Source organism: Protopterus annectens, chromosome 4.part0 (assembly GCF_019279795.1).
Source record: "Protopterus annectens isolate FY-2018-M chromosome 4.part0, PAN1.0, whole genome shotgun sequence".
Taxonomy (NCBI): Eukaryota; Metazoa; Chordata; order Ceratodontiformes; family Protopteridae; genus Protopterus; species Protopterus annectens.
The window spans coordinates 559,070,006-559,089,195 of NC_056733.1; the positions used below are offsets into that span (position 1 = coordinate 559,070,006).

Genomic DNA, 19,190 nt, shown 5'->3' on the forward strand with positions numbered 1-19,190 from the left:
GTCCCATGAGAGTAGACTTTCACGTGATCCAAGGTGACTTTGGGAGGAGTGAGATGGTTGGCATTTGAGGGAATCATTTGGGTTCAGCAAAGGTGCTGACACAGTTCCACACTACAAGACTGGTTGACAAAATGAGGGCAATAGGTGTACGTAGTTAATTATGCAAAGGACAGGAGATGTTTTAAGAAGGTAGGAACATGGTCACAGATGAAGAGTTCCTGATTGGGAAAATGGTAACAAGTGGTGTCCAACAAAGGATGGTCTCCAGTCAGTACTATTTAACTAAACCTGCTAGCACACGCACTAATGAGATTTGAAATTTATTTTTACTGGCAAGCAAGACAGGGATCTTCACACCCTAGCCAAGGAAAAAACCTGAAATGTGAAAAAGGCTTTATACTGAATGAGTTAATGCATCATTTTGTAGTACTTGTTCAAGGAAAGACTACTTTGACACTGACGCAGCTTAACTGCAGTGCTACATGTTGTGAATTCAGTATTGCAATAAAGTTAAAAGCATGACCATGGCCTGCCTTTGAAGTGCACTACAATGCAGGAGGAACAATGAGGTACAGTCAAACCAGGCTGATCATCTACTGTCCTAGGTGCACAGGCAGACAGAGCGTGATCTTCTATTTCTAATGTCAGGCATAATAGGATGAAATGAATTACTACCTTTCTGATAACACCAAATTATCAGACAGGATTGCAAGCCTAGAAAGTGGCTTCAAAAGGCTAAAGTCATGGTCTTAGTCTCAGCAATTCTATTTTGACCCATGCAAGATGGGGAATGATAACCAGAGGTAGGTTAACAAATTGAGACAGCCAAGTCTCACAAATCCAGAAAAAAATACAGGTGATAACTATACAGAAAATTAACCATGATTCCTATTGAGAGAGGGTAAAAGGAATGGCAAATCATATTCATTGCTACATTGCCATAGTGGGGTGCACTCCAGTAAAAGGAAGATGGCAATTTCTCCAACCTCAGGCATCAGTAAGGCTGTTGGCAGGAGAGCTACTGTCTCTATGGCAGTTCTCAAAGCCTTACAGGGAAAGGACTGTTACTCTCTCTCTTTGAAAAGGTGCAGAGGAAGGCAACTGAAATGGTGAGAGGAATGGAGGCAGTGCAGTATGAGATAAGGAACAGGCAGCCTGACCCTGTTTCATCAGACAAATGCATAATTGGGTAACATACCATGAGTTTATAAGGGAGGCATGATACAAATACCAATTTGCAGAAAGGATAAAGTTTAGAGAATGGAGGGGGACATGAACAACAGATCAAGGAATCACAATGTAATATATATAAGAGAAAGGACCTGCTTAGAGTGAGGCTGTAGAGAGGGTTTTGCAGCTGTCAGAACTGTCCAAAGGGGTGGTAGAGGCTAAGACAATGGAGAGCTATAAAAAATTATGGGATTCCTGAAATGTTAAGATGGAAGGTGAAACACATCTGCCTCAGGCTAGCTATCACACAAAGGCAGAAAAGAAATACTTACAGTCACCTTGTGATGGCTTCTTTATGCAACATAATGTAATATAATACATATAGTAGGTGACATTTGGCTTGCAATAATGCATACTGAACAAAGTGGGAAAAGATTTGCCTAGTAATTTGTCACCAACAGCCAATAAGCCTAAATTAGTGAGAATGTGTTTTGAACATAATATTAAGCATTTTTATACTGAGTATCTCCTTACCTTATTGTTAAACAGCCATTTTTGCTCCTATACAAAATACATCAAAATATGATTACGACTATTACTCTTGTCACCTGTGTTGTTAAAATTCAACATGCAAAAATAGTGACAAACATTATGCCAAACTCTGCTCATGAATGGAACACTTAGCAAGCACTTGAAAAAGGAATCAAACAGTTCCCTACATTCAACCATTAACATATACAACTTTCTGTGAATTTGAACAAAAGCATGTAAACTCATTCGCTATGTATATCTATATCTACAGTTAGACAGATATACAGATATAGATACACAGAGATACACAGAGAGGGAGTGAAAGATATTTAGTTCTGTTTAGTTCAAAGCTTGATTACCAAAATAATTACAGGCTCTAGATATCTGAAGTATGAAGTCAAGTTGTGAGACTTAGGCATGCATCAGCAGATTAAAAAATACAGATGGGATATGTACATTTAATGTTGCAAATTTTGCTTGGACATTTATACTAGTGAAACAAAAATACAGATTACCCAGTCTGAAGAAACTAGATTAATGCATTACTCCTTAACTATTCTGTTTAAGAAAAACATTTATGAAGAAACAGCTGTTAGTTAGTATACATGTACAAGTTTTACACAGAAACTTCCTGAACGAGATGATAATGGATGGATGTATGAGTTAAGTGATGGCTGCAAACTATCATGTACTGAATTGAGTTACTGACTATTAACTTGTACTCAAAACCTGGAAGTTAGAAATGGACATTCTATAGACTGATAAAAGTTGCAACAATATGGATTTTGGTTTTCATATAATCAGACCTGATTCTTAACATTGGTATGCCAATTGCACCAGTACAATTTGACAAAATGGAAGGATATTATCTCTGCAGAAAGGCAGTGAAACATCACTATGGAAACAATGCATTAAAAAATAGACTTCATAGTTTAAAGATATATGATTGTTTTTAAGTTAATATACATATATATACATATATATATATATATATATATATATATATATATATATATATATATGGGTCTACCTGACATGGTCGACAGTTCATATGGTCGACAGTTTATTTGGTCGACAGTTCATTTGATCGACAAGCATTTTAGGTGTGGGGATTCGCCCCCACACCCCCCGATGAGGGGGGCTGTGCCCCCCCCCTAACTATATATATCAACTCCAGGGTTGCACAACATTGGGGAAGGGGGCAAATCTGCTTGCCAACCAAATGAACTGTCGACCAAATGAGTGTCGACCATATGAACTGTCGACCATGTCAGGTAGACCCATATATATATATATATATATATATATATATATATATATATATAAAGGTATTCCGCGGTGGTACAGCGGTAGTGTTGTTACCTCACAGCAAGAGGTTCTCCCATTCGATTCTCGGCTTGGCTTGGGAGTGCCTTCTGTGTGGAGTCTGCATGTCCTCCCACGGTTGGGTAGCGCTCGAAAGACATGCGTGCGTAAATGGGTGTGCCTTCGTTGAAGGTTGGGCATCGAGCTGGCACCTCGGCATTTCGTAAAAATCTACTGCCAATCATTAGTGGACCGGAGTTCCACTGTGGCGACCCCTTACCAGGAAAAAGCAGAAAGAAAAACAATATATATATAAAGGTATTGCAAGAGTCCGAAATGATGAAAATAACATATTGACAGTATAGCCTGTTTAATATTTTGCAACTGTATTCAATGGAAACATCAGAATGAATGCCAGTTAGTAGTTCATTTCTCAAACTTGTAGCCTTGTAATCCAAAATGCAACAGTGGCACTCACTCTGATGTGGTTTCCTTCACAGCAGAGTCAAGATACAATGCTGCAATAGACATGTAGCAGCAACGGGGCTTTTCCAATACATGTTAATTCTCTTCCTGAATCATCAATTCACAGTATAGGTGCATTCAAATTACCTATAAAACACCATTTTCCTAACAAAATATCCACAAAGTAACCAATGATTACCTGAGTTCCATGTTTGAAATGCTGACTTTAGAATATATGTGAGAATGTAGCTTCTAATACAAATGAATATGTAAGCCTTACTAATTATGCTTTATGCATTTTCCAGTTGTTTACTGATTAAAGTGGTAGTCTGAAACGTGTTGTAAATGGCTATCGCATGGAATATAAAGTGTATGGAAGGACATGTCCTATGGAGTTACAGTGGTAGAGCAGACTAGACTTCCCTTGACTCACTGCACTTACATAAGTTCAACAGCTTAAAGCCACCTGCCACTATGCAAAGGCTGTGTAATTCACAGCAGTAAGAATGAAGGCTGGCACTTGGGAGATATTTACATTTGTTTCATTAAATCAAGATTTATTCAAGTAGCAGAATTAAAGCTTACAAACACAAGAGTAATGATGGACAAAGTTCCTAAATCAGGGATATTTTATTAAATGTTACTCTATTTCAAGTATAAATTTAATAAAACAACAGATTTTACATCAAAATGCATTTGCTGAGGAACAAAAACTTTGACACTTCAATATCTGCCATTAATGACTGAATGCAATTCTCAGTTATTTCTCACTAAATCAAAACTTAGGGCAAAAGTAGTGGGCAAAATCAAGGACGTTTTGCAAAGTCAAAGAAGTCGAAGATCTATGTTGACTTCTACCTGTCATTGCCAGCTTAATGACCAAAGCTGCTTGCTTTTTTTGGGGGGGTGGAGGTGGGGTGGAACTTGACAGACGTTTACTGTTTGCTTTGAGCTATTTGAGATTTATTCAGGCACCAAAACTGAAAACAGCTTATTCTTACCTGTTATAGTTGCTTGTTGACTGAAGTTGCTTGTGCTACTTTTTTTCATGGTGGTGAGAGTGGTAGGGGTTGTTGAGTCATTGGTTTGCTTTCCTTTTTCTAGACATCAGATAAGTGTTGTCTGAGCATCAAGAATAGATAAGAATCAATAATGAGAGCTGCACCTGCACCTTGAGTGTGTAGCTGATTATCCTTATGTGAGTTCTGAGCAGCATGCCTTTTGTTAAGTATTGTAGGAGGACCCACTCTATTGAATGGCCTTTTAAGGTAATGAATGGCTAGATTTTTTTATTCATTTGTTAACAGGGTAAATGGCACTTGACACAACTGTTCTTTTTCAGAATCAACCCAGAAGCACTGTCTGGTTAATTGACTTGCTCAGAGCCACACAGTTGGCAAACAGGAGGTAGAAAGTACAGTTGTGTACACTTACCATAAATGTAAATGTTGAAGTGTATTCACTGTTGCAGTCATTACATTTAGGTTATCTGCTTGCAGGTAGCCCTCAGTCGGCCTGATTAACAACGTCTTGGGTCCTGCATCAGTTGCTGTCCCTTCTTCCATGACGTCAGGTCGTCAGGTGTATAAAACATGCAGCCGATGCCATTACATCAGTTTTTCTTGCCCCAGATGTCAGGTGCCCCCCTAAAGGGGAGCAATTAAATATAAAAGTACAATGATATACCTCCAACAAAAAAGCTAATATACCAAAAAGACTTTTAAGCATAGTAAAGGAAAGTAGAGGTATAGCCAAGAGAAGTTAGGGGGCTGGAGGGAGGGTAACCAGGACTGAAACAGTGAATACACTCGAACGTCTACATTTATGGTAAGTGTACACAACTGTACTATGTTCTTCATGTTTCACTGTTGCAGTCATTACATTTGGATAGATTCCCAAAGCTGTGGTTGGGAGGAGGAATTTACTTAGCATTAGGACCAGCTATAAGACCCTGCAAGACTGCAGTGGCAAAGCCAGTTCTGGATTTAGAGAAAATTGGCAAATGGTAATGCTTGGCAAAACTATGTACAGAACTCCAGGCAGCAGCTTCTAGGATGTCCCTGGTAGGGACGCCTCTGAGAAAGGCTGTAGAGGTAGATGCAGCTGTGGTGGAGTGAGGTCTGATCCCCCTGGGGGATAAGTTTTCCATGGTGCTTATAGCAGAAATGAATGTAATGGCCTATCCATTTAGAAATGGTTTGCTTTGAAATAGCCTTCCCCTCTGCCCCTGCTGCAAATGCCACCAGCAGTTGTTCAGATTTCCTTTGAGGTTTAGTCCTGTCCAGGTAGAATCTGAGTTGTCTGTGCACTTCTAATGAATACAGTATCCATTCCCCTTTGTTCTGTGGATTGGGAAAGAAGGTTGGCAAATGAATGGACTGATTAAGAGCCACACTGGACATCACCTTGGGCATGAAGGATGGATTGGTTCTGAGGGACACCCTGTCCACATGAAAGATGATGAAAGGCTCCACTGCCATAACGGCCTGTAATTCAGATACCCTTCTAGCTGAAGTGATTGCTAAAAGGAAACCTGTTTTCCAAGAAAGAAATTTTAAGTCTGCAGTAGCAGCTGGCTCGAAAGGCGGTAGAGTGAGTTTCTCCAAAACAAAGTTAAGGTCCCAGGCTGAGGTTGGAGCTCTCCTGGGTGGTCTCAAATTTTTGGCCCCTCTGAGGAACTGCTTGAGCAGTGGATGAGAGAAGAGGGAAAGGTAATGTGTTATAATGGGCTGAAATGGCCAAGGCATGGATTTTAATGGAGGAAAAAGACAGGCCCTTGTGAAGCATCTCAGTTAAGTATTGGTAGTTCTGGGGAGAGGCAAACAGGTTTATATCTGGGCTCCCCCATTTGCTTGTCAACATGTTGAAAATCCTTGGTTCCAGTTTCCACTCGTGTGGGTCCATGAGGTTTCTGCTTAGTCCGTCTGCCAGTGTATTTAACGTTCCTGGCAGGAATTGAGCTTGTAGGTGCACTTGGTAGCTCAAGGCTGCATTCCACAATGCCATGGCTAGTCTGCAGAGGGGGTAAGAATGTGTACCCCCCTGCTTGTTTATGTGCCACATAACAGTAGTGTTGTCCATCTTTACCATTAGTTGTCCTGGAAGAATGTGGTCCTTGAAGGCTGTCAGAGCATTCTGTACAGCTGAAATTTCTTTTTGATTGATATACAGGTGCATTTGACTTGGGTTTCATTTGCCCTGGATGCACTCCCCTGCCAGGTGAGCCACCCATGCATAATCTGATGCATCTGTTGTTAGGGTTTGGGTAGCAGGGGGTGGTGTGAAAGGTAGTCCCTTGTTTTGGTGGCAGGCCTCTGCCCACCAAAGGAACTCTAGGTGTAGGCAAGGTATGATAGGAATCATTGCTTCTAGATCCTGAGAATGTTGACACCATAGGCTTTTTAGATACCACTGTAGTTTCCTCATATGCAGTTTTTCATATGGAATTAGAAGAATGCAGGTGGCCATGAACCCCAAGGCTTGCAGTATTTGTCTTGCAGATAACAGTGGCCACTTGTCTGAAGTAGTTGTCAAATGAGTTCGTTTCTCTGGCATGAGGTAGGCCATCTGGGAAGTTGTATTCAAGCTTGCTCCCAGGAATATAACTTGTTGACAGGATACCAGGTGAGATTTCTTTTTGTTTATTGTGTACCCCAGACAAGTTAGACCCCTTTGTACAAAGACCAGATGATTCAAAAGTATGTCCTGGCTTTCTGCCTGAATTAGACAATCGTCCAGGTATGGGTATATTTGAATATTTCTTTGCCTGCAAAATGCAATAACTTGAGCTAGGCACTTTGTGAATACCCTGGGTGCAGTAGATAAGCCAAAGGGCAGTGCAGAGAACTGATAGTGCGTGTAGCCTGCTTTGAAGAGTAGGTATCTTCTGCAAGATTCCCTGATTGGGATGTGCAGGTATGCTTCTTTTAAATCTAGTGTTGCCAACCAGGCATCTTTGCCTAGCATAGGAAGTAATTGGTGAAGAGTCAGCATCTTGAATTTTGGAATCTCCAAAAAGGTGTTTAGAGTAGACAGGTCCAGGATAGAACACCATGAATTGTCTTTTCTGGGTACCAGGAAAAGTCCCGAGTAGAAACCTTGTCTGTTTTCCTCTTCTGGTACCAGTTGAATAGCCCCCATGCTTAAGAGAGAAAGTACTTGTTTTTGGGCCTCTGCCCACTGATTTGGGGGTAGGTCCAGCCACCCGCTTGGTGTTGGCAACGTGTTGAAGTGAAATCTGTATCCCTGGGACACTATATTTAAAACCCATTTGTCCTGGGTAATGAGTTCCCAGTTCTTTGCATGAAGAGCAATCTTTCCCACCAAAGGGGCAGACAGTTGATAAGTACTTGGAAATTTTAAAAGGAAGTCATTGAGACAGTTTACCATAGAGGGGAGTCTTATTACTCCCAGATTTGGAAGTGGAGGCCCCCCACTGCTTTGTCCTGTGTGCCCCCTGGGACTAAAACCTGGGTTTTTGCTGTGTCTGGGTTTGGCTTGAGAAGACCTGGAAGGGGCTGGAAAGGACCAATTCTTAGAGGGCCAGTGCCTACTAAATCTAGGAGGGTTAACTTGTAAGAAATCTTTAACAGTTTGCATAGATTTAGCTTTATCTTCCATCTTTTTAAGAACTTCTGCAGCCTTGTTGCCAAACAGGCGGTCCTGATTTAAGGGAGCATCCAACAATTTAGCTTTAACATGATCAGGCAAAGATTGCTCCTTAAGCCAACCATGCCTTCTGAGTACAGACCCAGTAATAGCGGCCCTGCAAGAGGCCTCTAATGAATCAAAACCACATTGCAAAGTCTGTTTTCCAACTTGTTCAGCAGAATGCATTAAATCCTGTAATTCTTTATTTTCCCCACAGTCAGGAATCATCATCATTTTCTGTTTAAGCAGTCCAATAACATGTTGCTGATACCTTAACATATGAAACTGGCAGTTTAAATCCCTACTGGCCAAGGTTGCAGAAGTGTAAACTTTCTTACCCCATCTATCCAGCGCCCTGGAGTCTCTATCAGAAGGGGTAGGATTTTTAGCAGTAGAGGCCTTAATGCCCTTGGGCCCCTTGTGAAATAGTCTCTGGATCTGCAGTAGGATTTTTAAAAAGGAACTTGTGTGACTCAGGGACCCTGTAGTATCTGTCTGGTTTTCTGGGAGCAGGAGGCAAGGAATCAGGTGCCAAACTAGGCATCATCAACAATGTCTAGTACAGGAGGAATAGCTAAAGGCCTATGCTGGTAGGAGTAAGAAATCCCTAAGCCTCTTTTTTGAAACAGAAAAATCATGGCTTTCCCAGTGGAAATGCTCCCTTAAAGTATGTAAGGTTTCCCCAAAAGAATAATCCTCTGGAGGGGAAGCAGAGGGAATGGAGTCCTCTGAATCAGAATACTCATAAGTAGATAAGGGCAAATCCAGATCATCAAAAGAATCAGAAAAAACAGAATTCTGGTCAGAAGATTCATAAACCACTTCTGTCCTAGGCCTCTTAGAAAGGGGGGGTTGGCTACCCCTGATTAGAGTTATTAGATCTTCAGCCATTCTTATCATTTGTTTTTTAGGCATAGAGGCCTTAGCATGTGGCCTGGGCATTGTTTTTTTAGGCATGGTTTGAGATTTAGGCCTAAGAGAAGAAGGAGACATCGGTTTAATATGCAAGTCTGTAGGCCTGAATACACCCTCAGAAGCCGGTGCCTGCACAGTGGCTCCAGACCCATCCAAGGTAGAGACATCCGCGGGTTCCATAGTTGAAGTATCTCGCAGCATACTGGACTCCGAATGGGTCTCAGTAGAGGCCTGCTAATCCGAAGTAGCGGATATCAGGGGCTGCAAAATCACCTCACTGAGTACCGGCGAACTGGTGACTAGCTTAGGAGAAGTGTCGTCGGCAGTTTTGGACCTCGGCAGCCTGTCTCTGTCTTTATCTTTGCATTTTTTTCGGAATCCTGGTAGTCGGATGTCTAACCGACGACATTTCTGGATAATTAAATCGAGACCCAAAATATTTAGAGGTGAAAATATGCCGACGACGGATAGTGCGCTGATTAAATAAAGCACAAAACCGACAGCAAGGTATGTCATGGTCAGGGTCTAGGCAAGGAATACAGAATGAATGAAAATCTTTATGAGGTATGTGCCTTTCAAAAGTAATGCAATTATTAACTTTTACTGACATCGGTAAGGAGCAAGAAAAAGTTTCCCCAACGGGGTACTTAGCATTAGTTGAAGACTTCAGTTCTGAAACTCAAAAATGAAAATTTCAGGAGTCGGCCAACCAGCACTTGTGAACTGCTTCTGCTTGGGGCACCGCACAGCAAGAAAGACTGGGGTAATGGCGTCAGCTGCATGTTTTATACCCCTGATGACCTGACGTCATGGAAGAAGGGACAGCAACTGACGCAGGACCCAAGACGTTGTTAATCAGGCCGACTGAGGGCTACCTGCAAGCAGATAACCCAAATGTAATGACTGCAACAGTGAAACACGAAGAACATCAAATCAAACCCTGTACTGCAGACAACAGGGAGCAACTTGCTAACAGTGGTCTTTCTTAGACAGAAAATGATAACAAAGCATCATCAATGCAGAGAAGTTTGCAGTCTCTCACTGTCTGTGGTTTATACTTTGCAGGCTATCGCTGTCTGTGGCTTGTAAATTGCAGTCTATTGTTGTCTGTGGCTTGTACTTTGCAATCTATCACTGCCTGTGACTTGTAATTTGCAGGCTACCACTGTCTGTAGCTTGTAATTTTCAGGCTATCCATGTTTGTGGCTGGTACTTTCTGGCTTAAACTGCATCTATAGTGTACATTAGTCAGATGACAGTGGTTTTCTTCTTGTAAACGAAGAAAGAGGCTAACGTGAGTAGTTAGCGGAGAACTGAATTTTTAATATGGGGAAGTGCCCATTATTATTTAGGCTTTTTTTGTACCAATTTAGTAGAATGAAGTACTTGCCTATGTTAATGTATGATGTCACTTTACTGATATATACAGTCTTTTGTAGCAGTACTATCATAATATTTTTCATTATGCTACAGGAAAAGAAAACACATTTGCCCTGCATTTTAGATGTAATGCAGTAAATAGCATAATCAATTATGTTTTAACATGGATTCTGTACTTTATTTTTATGTTTTTATGCATCTGACATTGGCCAGTATTGTACCCTGGCAAGAAAATTAACCCAGAAACTCCAGTGGACCTCAAAGAGGAGTTTACAAACAGCCAATCAGTGGGAAAATGTGTTTGATGTGTTTGGATGCGCACACACACACACACACACACACACACACACACACACACACACACACACACACACACACACACACACACACACACACACACAATAGCACGTGCATACTCACACACCCAGTGACAGTGCCTTCTAACTTATGAAGAGGAAAGTCAAGGTAATAAGAAAAACTAAGCACCAACCAGATGCTTTTCAGTCAGATGACTATCAGATTTACCAGTTTTGTGGACGGTCTTTGCAGATAGGGGTGAAAGTCTAGCTGGTTGAGTTACATGTATGGGGCAATTAAGGTGAGAAACAAGATGCTAATGAGTCTATGTGAACATGACTAGTTTAGGCTTGATGTCACATGAGGTATGGCTGGTGCAAAAAATATATGAGAAATTTTTTTGAGTTTTCTGTCTTAGGGACCCCTAGCCTTAAATTAGAACTTACATTTTTTGAAGTTAGTCCTCCTGCTGGTGCATTGTCTAGTCTGGTTAGTATAATAATCCACAGACCTGCAAATTAACAAGACTATATATATTCTCTCCTATTTCACTCAGTCACAAACTATCTCACAGGGCTGAGCCTCTGGTCAGTACATCTGACCCTGATACTGTAGAAGATCTACCATAAGAGCCAACTCCCAAACATTTTCACTGTGAATTTTGCCTTTGTACAATAGCCTCTGGTCACTACATCTGACTCCTGTACAGCAGAAGCTCTGCTGCAAGGGACAACTCTCAAACATTTTCAGTGAAAATGATGTCTTTGTACAATGTAAGCACATTTAATTTGAAGACCCTTGCTGTGTATTAATTTCATCTGATCAAATATGTACCTCCCTTTGCTGGAAATATGTTTTTAACATCTGCCCCGAACAGAGTTGCCCTTGCACTCTAAGGACCACTTACTAAGTTGGCCACTGTCCTTTCTGTTGAACAGTAGATTACACTGCATATACCAGTTATTTAGTATTCTTGGCTGACAGGTTTCTGCATTCAAGAAAAGAAGGAAACCTGTTTTCCTTTATACTGCTCTGCTAATTGCTTTGTCTTGCTGTAAATGGATTACTCTCTGTTCTAATTTGACCTCCCTATCCTACCCACAATTCCCACCAACTCCTCTTACTCTACCTACTTCCTACACGCACATTACACTTGTGACTCCTATTCTCTAACCCTTCCAAACAACTACTCTGCCATCATGCACAAACTTCTTTTTCTTTTTACCTAATTCCCAACTTCCATTTAGTCTATCACCATTCCCAACTACCTTTCTCCTTCCTATACTGCTTTGCACAATATACGTTCATAGTCGCATGCCTCCTAACAACACCAATTTATTCTACATTGGATCTTCTACTTTTCCCAAGTAAACACTCACTTCTTCCCATTTTACCTATATTCTCACACTCTATCCTTTTAACTCCCTCATTCCTTACATTCCAGAGAAGATACTAGGATAATATAACTTGTATTCCTTCAATGAACATACTTCTGTTTTACCTACATTTTATCAGCTTTCAGACTCCAGCTCCATTAAGTATCCTTCCACCCTGCAGCTTTTTTTTGCCTTCTTGACCCCTCCTTCCCCACTACCTGCTAACTATAACATACAGATCCCTTTACTTAATCATGCTGCTACTCAGCTTATCCTCTATTCTTCTCCTGCTACTGGACCATCTTTCATCCTGCTATGACTCTATGATATCTCTCAATATTTTTCCAACTCTGTCCCAGCCACCTCTTCATACTTCTTCCCTACACTCTCCACACATCGCATGACCCTATTTAATGACGCCCCCTCAATTTTACTCCAAAGATAGACCGACTAACTCCATTTCAACTCACAACAAAACAAAATTAAGTGGAAAAATACTCTCCAAAAAGAACTATCAGTAATTCCCCAAAATACTAAAATCTTTCAAGGAGACATTCATCCTAATCCTCTTCCACATGCTGCTTTAACCCTAAAATGGTCAGCTCCCCCAACCCTGGCAATCTAACTTTTGCTGCCACAAATTTTAGAACCATAAGAAATAAAATTGCTGAGCTACATGCCTGGATTACCCAACATAAATCTAATATTCACACTGAAACTGAAACGTGGTTTAAACCCAGCATAAATAACTCCAAAATTATATCTCCCAGCTATAATACCATCCATAATGACCATATAAAGAGGAAAGGTGGTGGTATTGCTTTAATATTTCACAACTACCATGTTTCCCCTTAGAACAAACCACTACAAAAAATCCAGTTCAACACAGCTTCTGATTAGTTTCCTGAAATTAAACGATTACAAATACAGATTACTTTTCTTTATACCTCTTCGGGTGGCAATACAGCTACACTTGAAGATATCCCACACACGCTACCCATAACAATTCCACAAGAAATAATACTCTACTTGATGTAAATGTCAGTTAGTTGGACATAAACTCTAACTCCCCTACTCGTACATCTAGTGTGAACTTATTTGGTTTCATACAACTAATTAATAGCCCCACACATTATAGCAAGACATCAAATTCCCAGTTAGACTGGATCCTAGTATCAGACCCTAGCAAACACCACAACAGGTACAATGACTGTCTCAGTGATCATCTCCTAATCTATACAACTAGACATCTCACACATCCGTTAAACAGCATGTTTATAAAACACCATACAACCTTTTGAAGTTTAACCCAGAAATGTTCATTACTAACCTATCATCTATTACCAGGAACTTCCTAAAAATCCTCCCCTTAGATGATGCTGTAAATAAATTCAATACAACTTTCCGGAATATCCTACATAGTCCTGCACCTCCTAAAAGGAAGAGACTAAAAACAAATAATTAAATTTGGCTATCCAAAAAATAGTAGAATGCTAATGCAGGACAGTGAAAAAGCATGGAAAGAATGGCAAAAGTATAAAACACAACAGTAGCTTGAAAACTTCAGAATGCTTTGTAATCATTCTAAAAAGCAAATTAATGAAAGGAAAAACTATAGTATAATAATAAACACAACCTTAAAACTTTCCAGACAGCCATTAATGAAATGTTGCATCCCAGCCATAAATTCAGCCCCAACTCCTCTCCCAGTAACTTATCACTCGAAACCCCAATATATGTCAACTCTTATTTCATAGATAGTATAGTATCTCTAACCAAGGATTGTCCAACATCTAATCTTAATCCTGCTTAGCAACCACATATCACCACATCCACTTTCACCTTCAAACCTGTGCCCACATCCAATATAGAACTACTCTCAAACTAACTCAAACCATGCTCTACTTCAGCTGATGACTTTCTAGGCAAATACCCTAAAAGAGCAGCCAATATAATTTATTTATAAATATATCAATCCAGGAATTCCACGTCCCCACTCTCAGGAAAAAGTCACACATTAAACCTCTGCTCACAGAAGGAAATTCAACAGAGATTACTAACTTTAGACCTATAGCAATCCTATCCCCCCCCCAAATACTTGAAAATATATTAAAAAAACAATTGCTAAACTATCTCCTGCAGGAAGAACTCCAATTCCCCACATAACATGGCTTCCATCCTTCCCATAGTACTAACACTTCCCTTCTAACCTATATAGATACTGTCCATAAAACTAGAAATAACAGCAAACTAGTTTTCTCCTTATCTCTAGACTTGTCTAAAGTCTTTGACACAGTTTGTCACAGCAAACTTCTGCTTCAAATAACTTTAGCACTTGACTACTGCTATATTCTTTCCAGAAATATATGAACTTACCACAGTAACATCAATATGTCAGAGCTGTAATTTATTTTTATCCAAATAAGGATTTCCAGATGAGTATCTGATGAACGAAAGCCACATCTCTCTCAGTCCACCCTTCTATGGTTCAAAAGCTACATATCCAATAGGCATCAGTCAGTAAAATGGCACTCCACTCTCTTCACACCTCCCAGTCACCACCGGTATACCACAAGACTCTGTCCTTGGTAGTCTTCTCTATAACATTCTTGCCAACACCTTCCACACATCCACACAACAGGCTTTTCTAATACAGTACGCATTTGCACATCTGACAATGTGGTATGCCTGCAAAGCTTTAACTACTACTTTTTTTCAAGTCCCTCTTTCATGAAAAAACAAAATTTAAAGTCCTATCTTTTGATAATACAACTACTGAAGTCACTTTTCATAGCAAATTATTAGGTATGATAGTGGATGATAATCTTCAATTCAACCTGCATATTCAAAATTGCATAAGAAAAACTAATCAAAAACTAGTGCTGCATTACAGAGCCAAAAACCTTCTCACTTACGCAAGTAAAACAACACTTGTCACTACTTATCTCCTCCTCTTACTTCTTTATGGTGTTTCCATCCTTACTAAACTTCAGGCATCACAAAAATCAAAACTTGAACAATGCTTTAACAAAGTTGTTAAATCTGCAGCGAATACTCCTTTCTGGACCCACCACCATATATAACTACCCCATCAACTAGCATATACACAGCTTCTTACCACTTATAATATTATCCAGAAGCCACCTGTATGTCCAACACTAAATAACATTCTATACAACTATGTTCCTAGTCAGTCATTATGACCAATAGCCAAAAAATTCCTGACTGTCCACAAACCTATCAAATCTGCTGGGCATTGTCTGTACTCATACCATGTTGCTAAGGCCTCAAACTCCTTACCTCTATGCATCTGGTCAATACCCTCCCTCCCATCCTTCAAAACCATTCGGAAAGACTTCCTAGCCAAAAGCTTTCTCTGTCCTTTCTCAACACCAGGATAAACTATATCCCTAAATGTGAACAAATGCCTATTCATAACTTACATCTCCTTACTCTCCCGTCTTCACACACTTCCTTCCTTCTATAAACTTCTCTCGCCTGGCCTTCTCTTTAAATATACCATAAGTCTGATTTTCTCTCACTTTGTAATGCAATTCCTGTTTGTATTATAATAATTTACCTAAACTTTTTCTATAAACCCATTAAAATTTCTTGAACTTTCTCTAACTATTAATCCTTGTCATATAACTTGTTTCTATTCTTAACCAATGTTTTCATATTATGTCTAATTTGGCATAACTATTTAAACTGCATTTGTTTTTTGTATTATTTTTAAACAATGTAAAATTACTGTTCTTAAAATGTTTTGTAATACTTTGGACCTTTCCCCCTGGGCCTCCACTGAAAATGCACTGTTACCCAGTTGGACTTTCCCAGTAATCAAATGTCAATAAATAAATAATATTGTATATACTATATCGATATAAAGTATAAGCATCCACTATGAGTCCTTGAAGCCACACATCCTACTTCACAAGCCCCAGAAATCATATCCTGAAACTTGAGTACATATCTGTCCATATGAGATGTGCCTGAGACTGTGAGATTTGCAAGTAAAGCAAATAAAAACAAGAAAGCATTTTTTTTCTTGCAGGGAGCGGGGCTGGGGGTTGGGGTGGCAGGCAAGTCTCCCTGAACTTTCCAACCCCTTATTTTATTAGTCTTACATCAAACTCACTACATGTTCTGGAAAGGATGAGCACATAAAAAATACATATACATATATTATATTATTATTACCATTATGCTAATAGTTTTTACTGAAGATATATATACCAATGCATTTTTAATGGATATACCTTCTTATAATAGTGAATACATTAAAATTATGTGGGGGGCTGTGCCCCACCACACACCCCCCTTACTTAATATTCTCACTCCAGGATTGCACTGCAGTGGGGCAGGGGCTACATTCCATTTTTGACCAAATGAACTTCGACTATATGAGCTTTCAGTCAAGTGAGCTTTCAGTGAAGTGCAATGCCTGGTATCATTTTCGACTAAGTGTAATTCGACCAAATGTATGGAATCCGTGTGAATATATGCAAAAATAAACTGCTCCTGCCCAATGCTGACAGCAATAAATGAGAATTTATTATCCTGAGTTGTGAAACTCTAACAACTGTGACATGAGTGACCTCATACTGAGAAACAGTGTATAAGCACATACATGCACATGCAAGCACATATATATATATATATATATATATATATATATATATATATGTATACATATGCATTTTGAATTATCAGTCATGAGCCAGTGAAATCTGACTATGTGAGACTTCGGAACAGGCTCTAACATTGGTTGATGAATTACAGCTTGATGAAACTTATTTCAGTGAATCACCGTACACCCATCTATATATAAATGTATACATGCACACACACACACACACACACACACACACACACACACACACACACACACACACACACATGCACAGACATAACAAATATATAAAAGTTAAATATACCATTTCTTTTGACATCAGTACTTGGCTATTGATATATTCTTTCCAGAAATATGTACCATAGTAACAGCAATGTGTCAGAGCTGTAATTTATTTTTATCCAAACAAGGATTTCCAGATGAGTATCTGATGAACAAAATTTAAAAGGTTTGCACCCTTAATATTAGAAAATATACATTATACTCTAAATTAAACACATGCATAAGTCATTGGAAAATAAACTCCTGTAACCATACCGTACTGTCCTCCAAATACTTATGCCATATTTCAGCAGTAAGTCCAGAACTAGTGTCTGTTGGTATGTCTGGATATACTATTGTGTGGTTTACAAGTGCTGATAAGTGAGTTCTCACTGTGGACAGATGTCTGCAATATGCAAGCCCTAGATAAAAAGAAACAATGCAAAATGTCAACATCAGACTTGAGAACAATACAATTAAAGTTAACAACCCCACTAATTTCTGAAAGTATAGCAGAACATTTCTGTAAAAACAGAAGAAAGTCATGCTGTATTTGTAACAACTGTGGATGAAACAAGTTTCTGTTCAGGAACTAATAAAGCAAATAAAGAATTATACCTCTTAACTCTTCCATTTCTTTCATTATTCATTTCTGAAGACTACACACAGTGCATAAATATCAAAACAGCTCAAAGAGATCTAACAATAACATATTTGCATATAGACTGGGTTGAGACTTGAAAGTAAATGCAGGAGGGTTTAATACATTACTGAGAACAGACTATTGTACAACTGTTCAGTATTACCCAATCAGAAAGCTAGTGCTAACAAATACAGCAATGGCCAGTCACAAAGGTAAAGCTAACAAAATCTACCATACGACAGTTCAGCACTTCAGAAAGGAAGTGCTAACAAAGACTTTTGTACAACGGTTCAGGACTGGCCAATCAGAAAGGTAGTGCTAACAAAGATTTTTGTACAACAGTTCAGCACTGGCCAATCAGAAAGTTGGTGCTAACAAAGACTACTGTACAACAGTGCAGCACTAACCAATCAGCAGGGAAGTATTTTCTAATATCAGCACCAAACACTTTTGTACAGTATATACACTTAGTACAGCAACACTTGAGACACCCTTCTATTTGATGTTTATGTACATTCAAAGGCTTTTGGAAATGCATTATCAAATGTCAGTCTTTCACAACTTTTAACAACAATTTCAAATCTCTGGTCTTATTAATGAATAGAATGTTATGCAAATGACTGCACACCAGTTCTGAGGTCAAGAGCTCAAGTTGTCAGAGGCTGTTTAATTATCTCCTTATACTCCTGTCTCCCTAAGCAACAGTGATGTAACGGCACTCCAATGTTGACACCTACAGTTGTTTCTGACTGTCTTATTGGCCACTGATGGTGTAATGCAGGTTCATTATCATTTTGCTGTCTACCACTTCTTTATACTGCCATATCTGTCCAATGCACATAATGTCATTTCTTTCTCATGCACAGAACTGTCATATTTTTCTAATGCCCAAGGTCAGCTACAGCCTCATCTCTGAAGAGATCGCTTTCCCATTATAAGCATATGATGCACACAATGACTGGATTTCAAATCTTGCTGTATGCAGCTCTGAGGTTCATAGGTTCATAGGTTCATAGGTTCATACTAGGCTATCTGCCCTAGGGCATTTATAAGCCTAGCCAGAGTGTGTTTGGCTTTCGCCACCCATTTTAAATGAATTTTGCTATGCCCTTTTTTGAGGTTAGTATACTGTGCCTCTGTCTAACAGTGACATAGAAGTGATACCCTGGGTAAACCTACTATCTCCCATCCACTCATCAAGATTCCTCCTGAAGAGAGTCAATGAGGGACTCTGCCTAACCTGGACTGGGATTTTATGCTAGAGTGAAGGGAGCCTCTGGGTTATGAATCTGTCTCTCCAGCATGTCCTATTTATTTCAGTGCTGAGGTTCAAGTCTCTCGAGCGCGTAGCTCGATGGGATTTGGATTTTCTGAGGTGCAGCATGTCCATTAATTCCGGGTTGGACATGGCTTTATACGTCAGGCACAGATCGCCTCTGAGCAGGCGGTATGCCACTGAGTAGAGCTGGTGTTTCTTTAACCGGGCAGCATATGGCATCTGTTTGAGCCCTTTGATCCTCTTGGTGACGTACTTTTGGGGTCTTTCCAGTTGCTGCAGGTGTCT

At 39.6% G+C, this 19,190-nt stretch overlaps 1 protein-coding gene across 1 annotated transcript in view; it reads right to left on the reverse strand.

Moving 5' to 3' along the window:
- Positions 1-19,190, reverse strand: part of SGSM1 (small G protein signaling modulator 1) — a 1,353,076-nt gene that overhangs the window by 506,546 nt on the left and 827,340 nt on the right. The window contains exon 14 of the mRNA XM_044068489.1: positions 17,260-17,405. Within this exon, the coding sequence (XP_043924424.1) occupies positions 17,260-17,405 (146 nt within the window). The remainder of the gene's footprint in view (positions 1-17,259; positions 17,406-19,190) is intronic.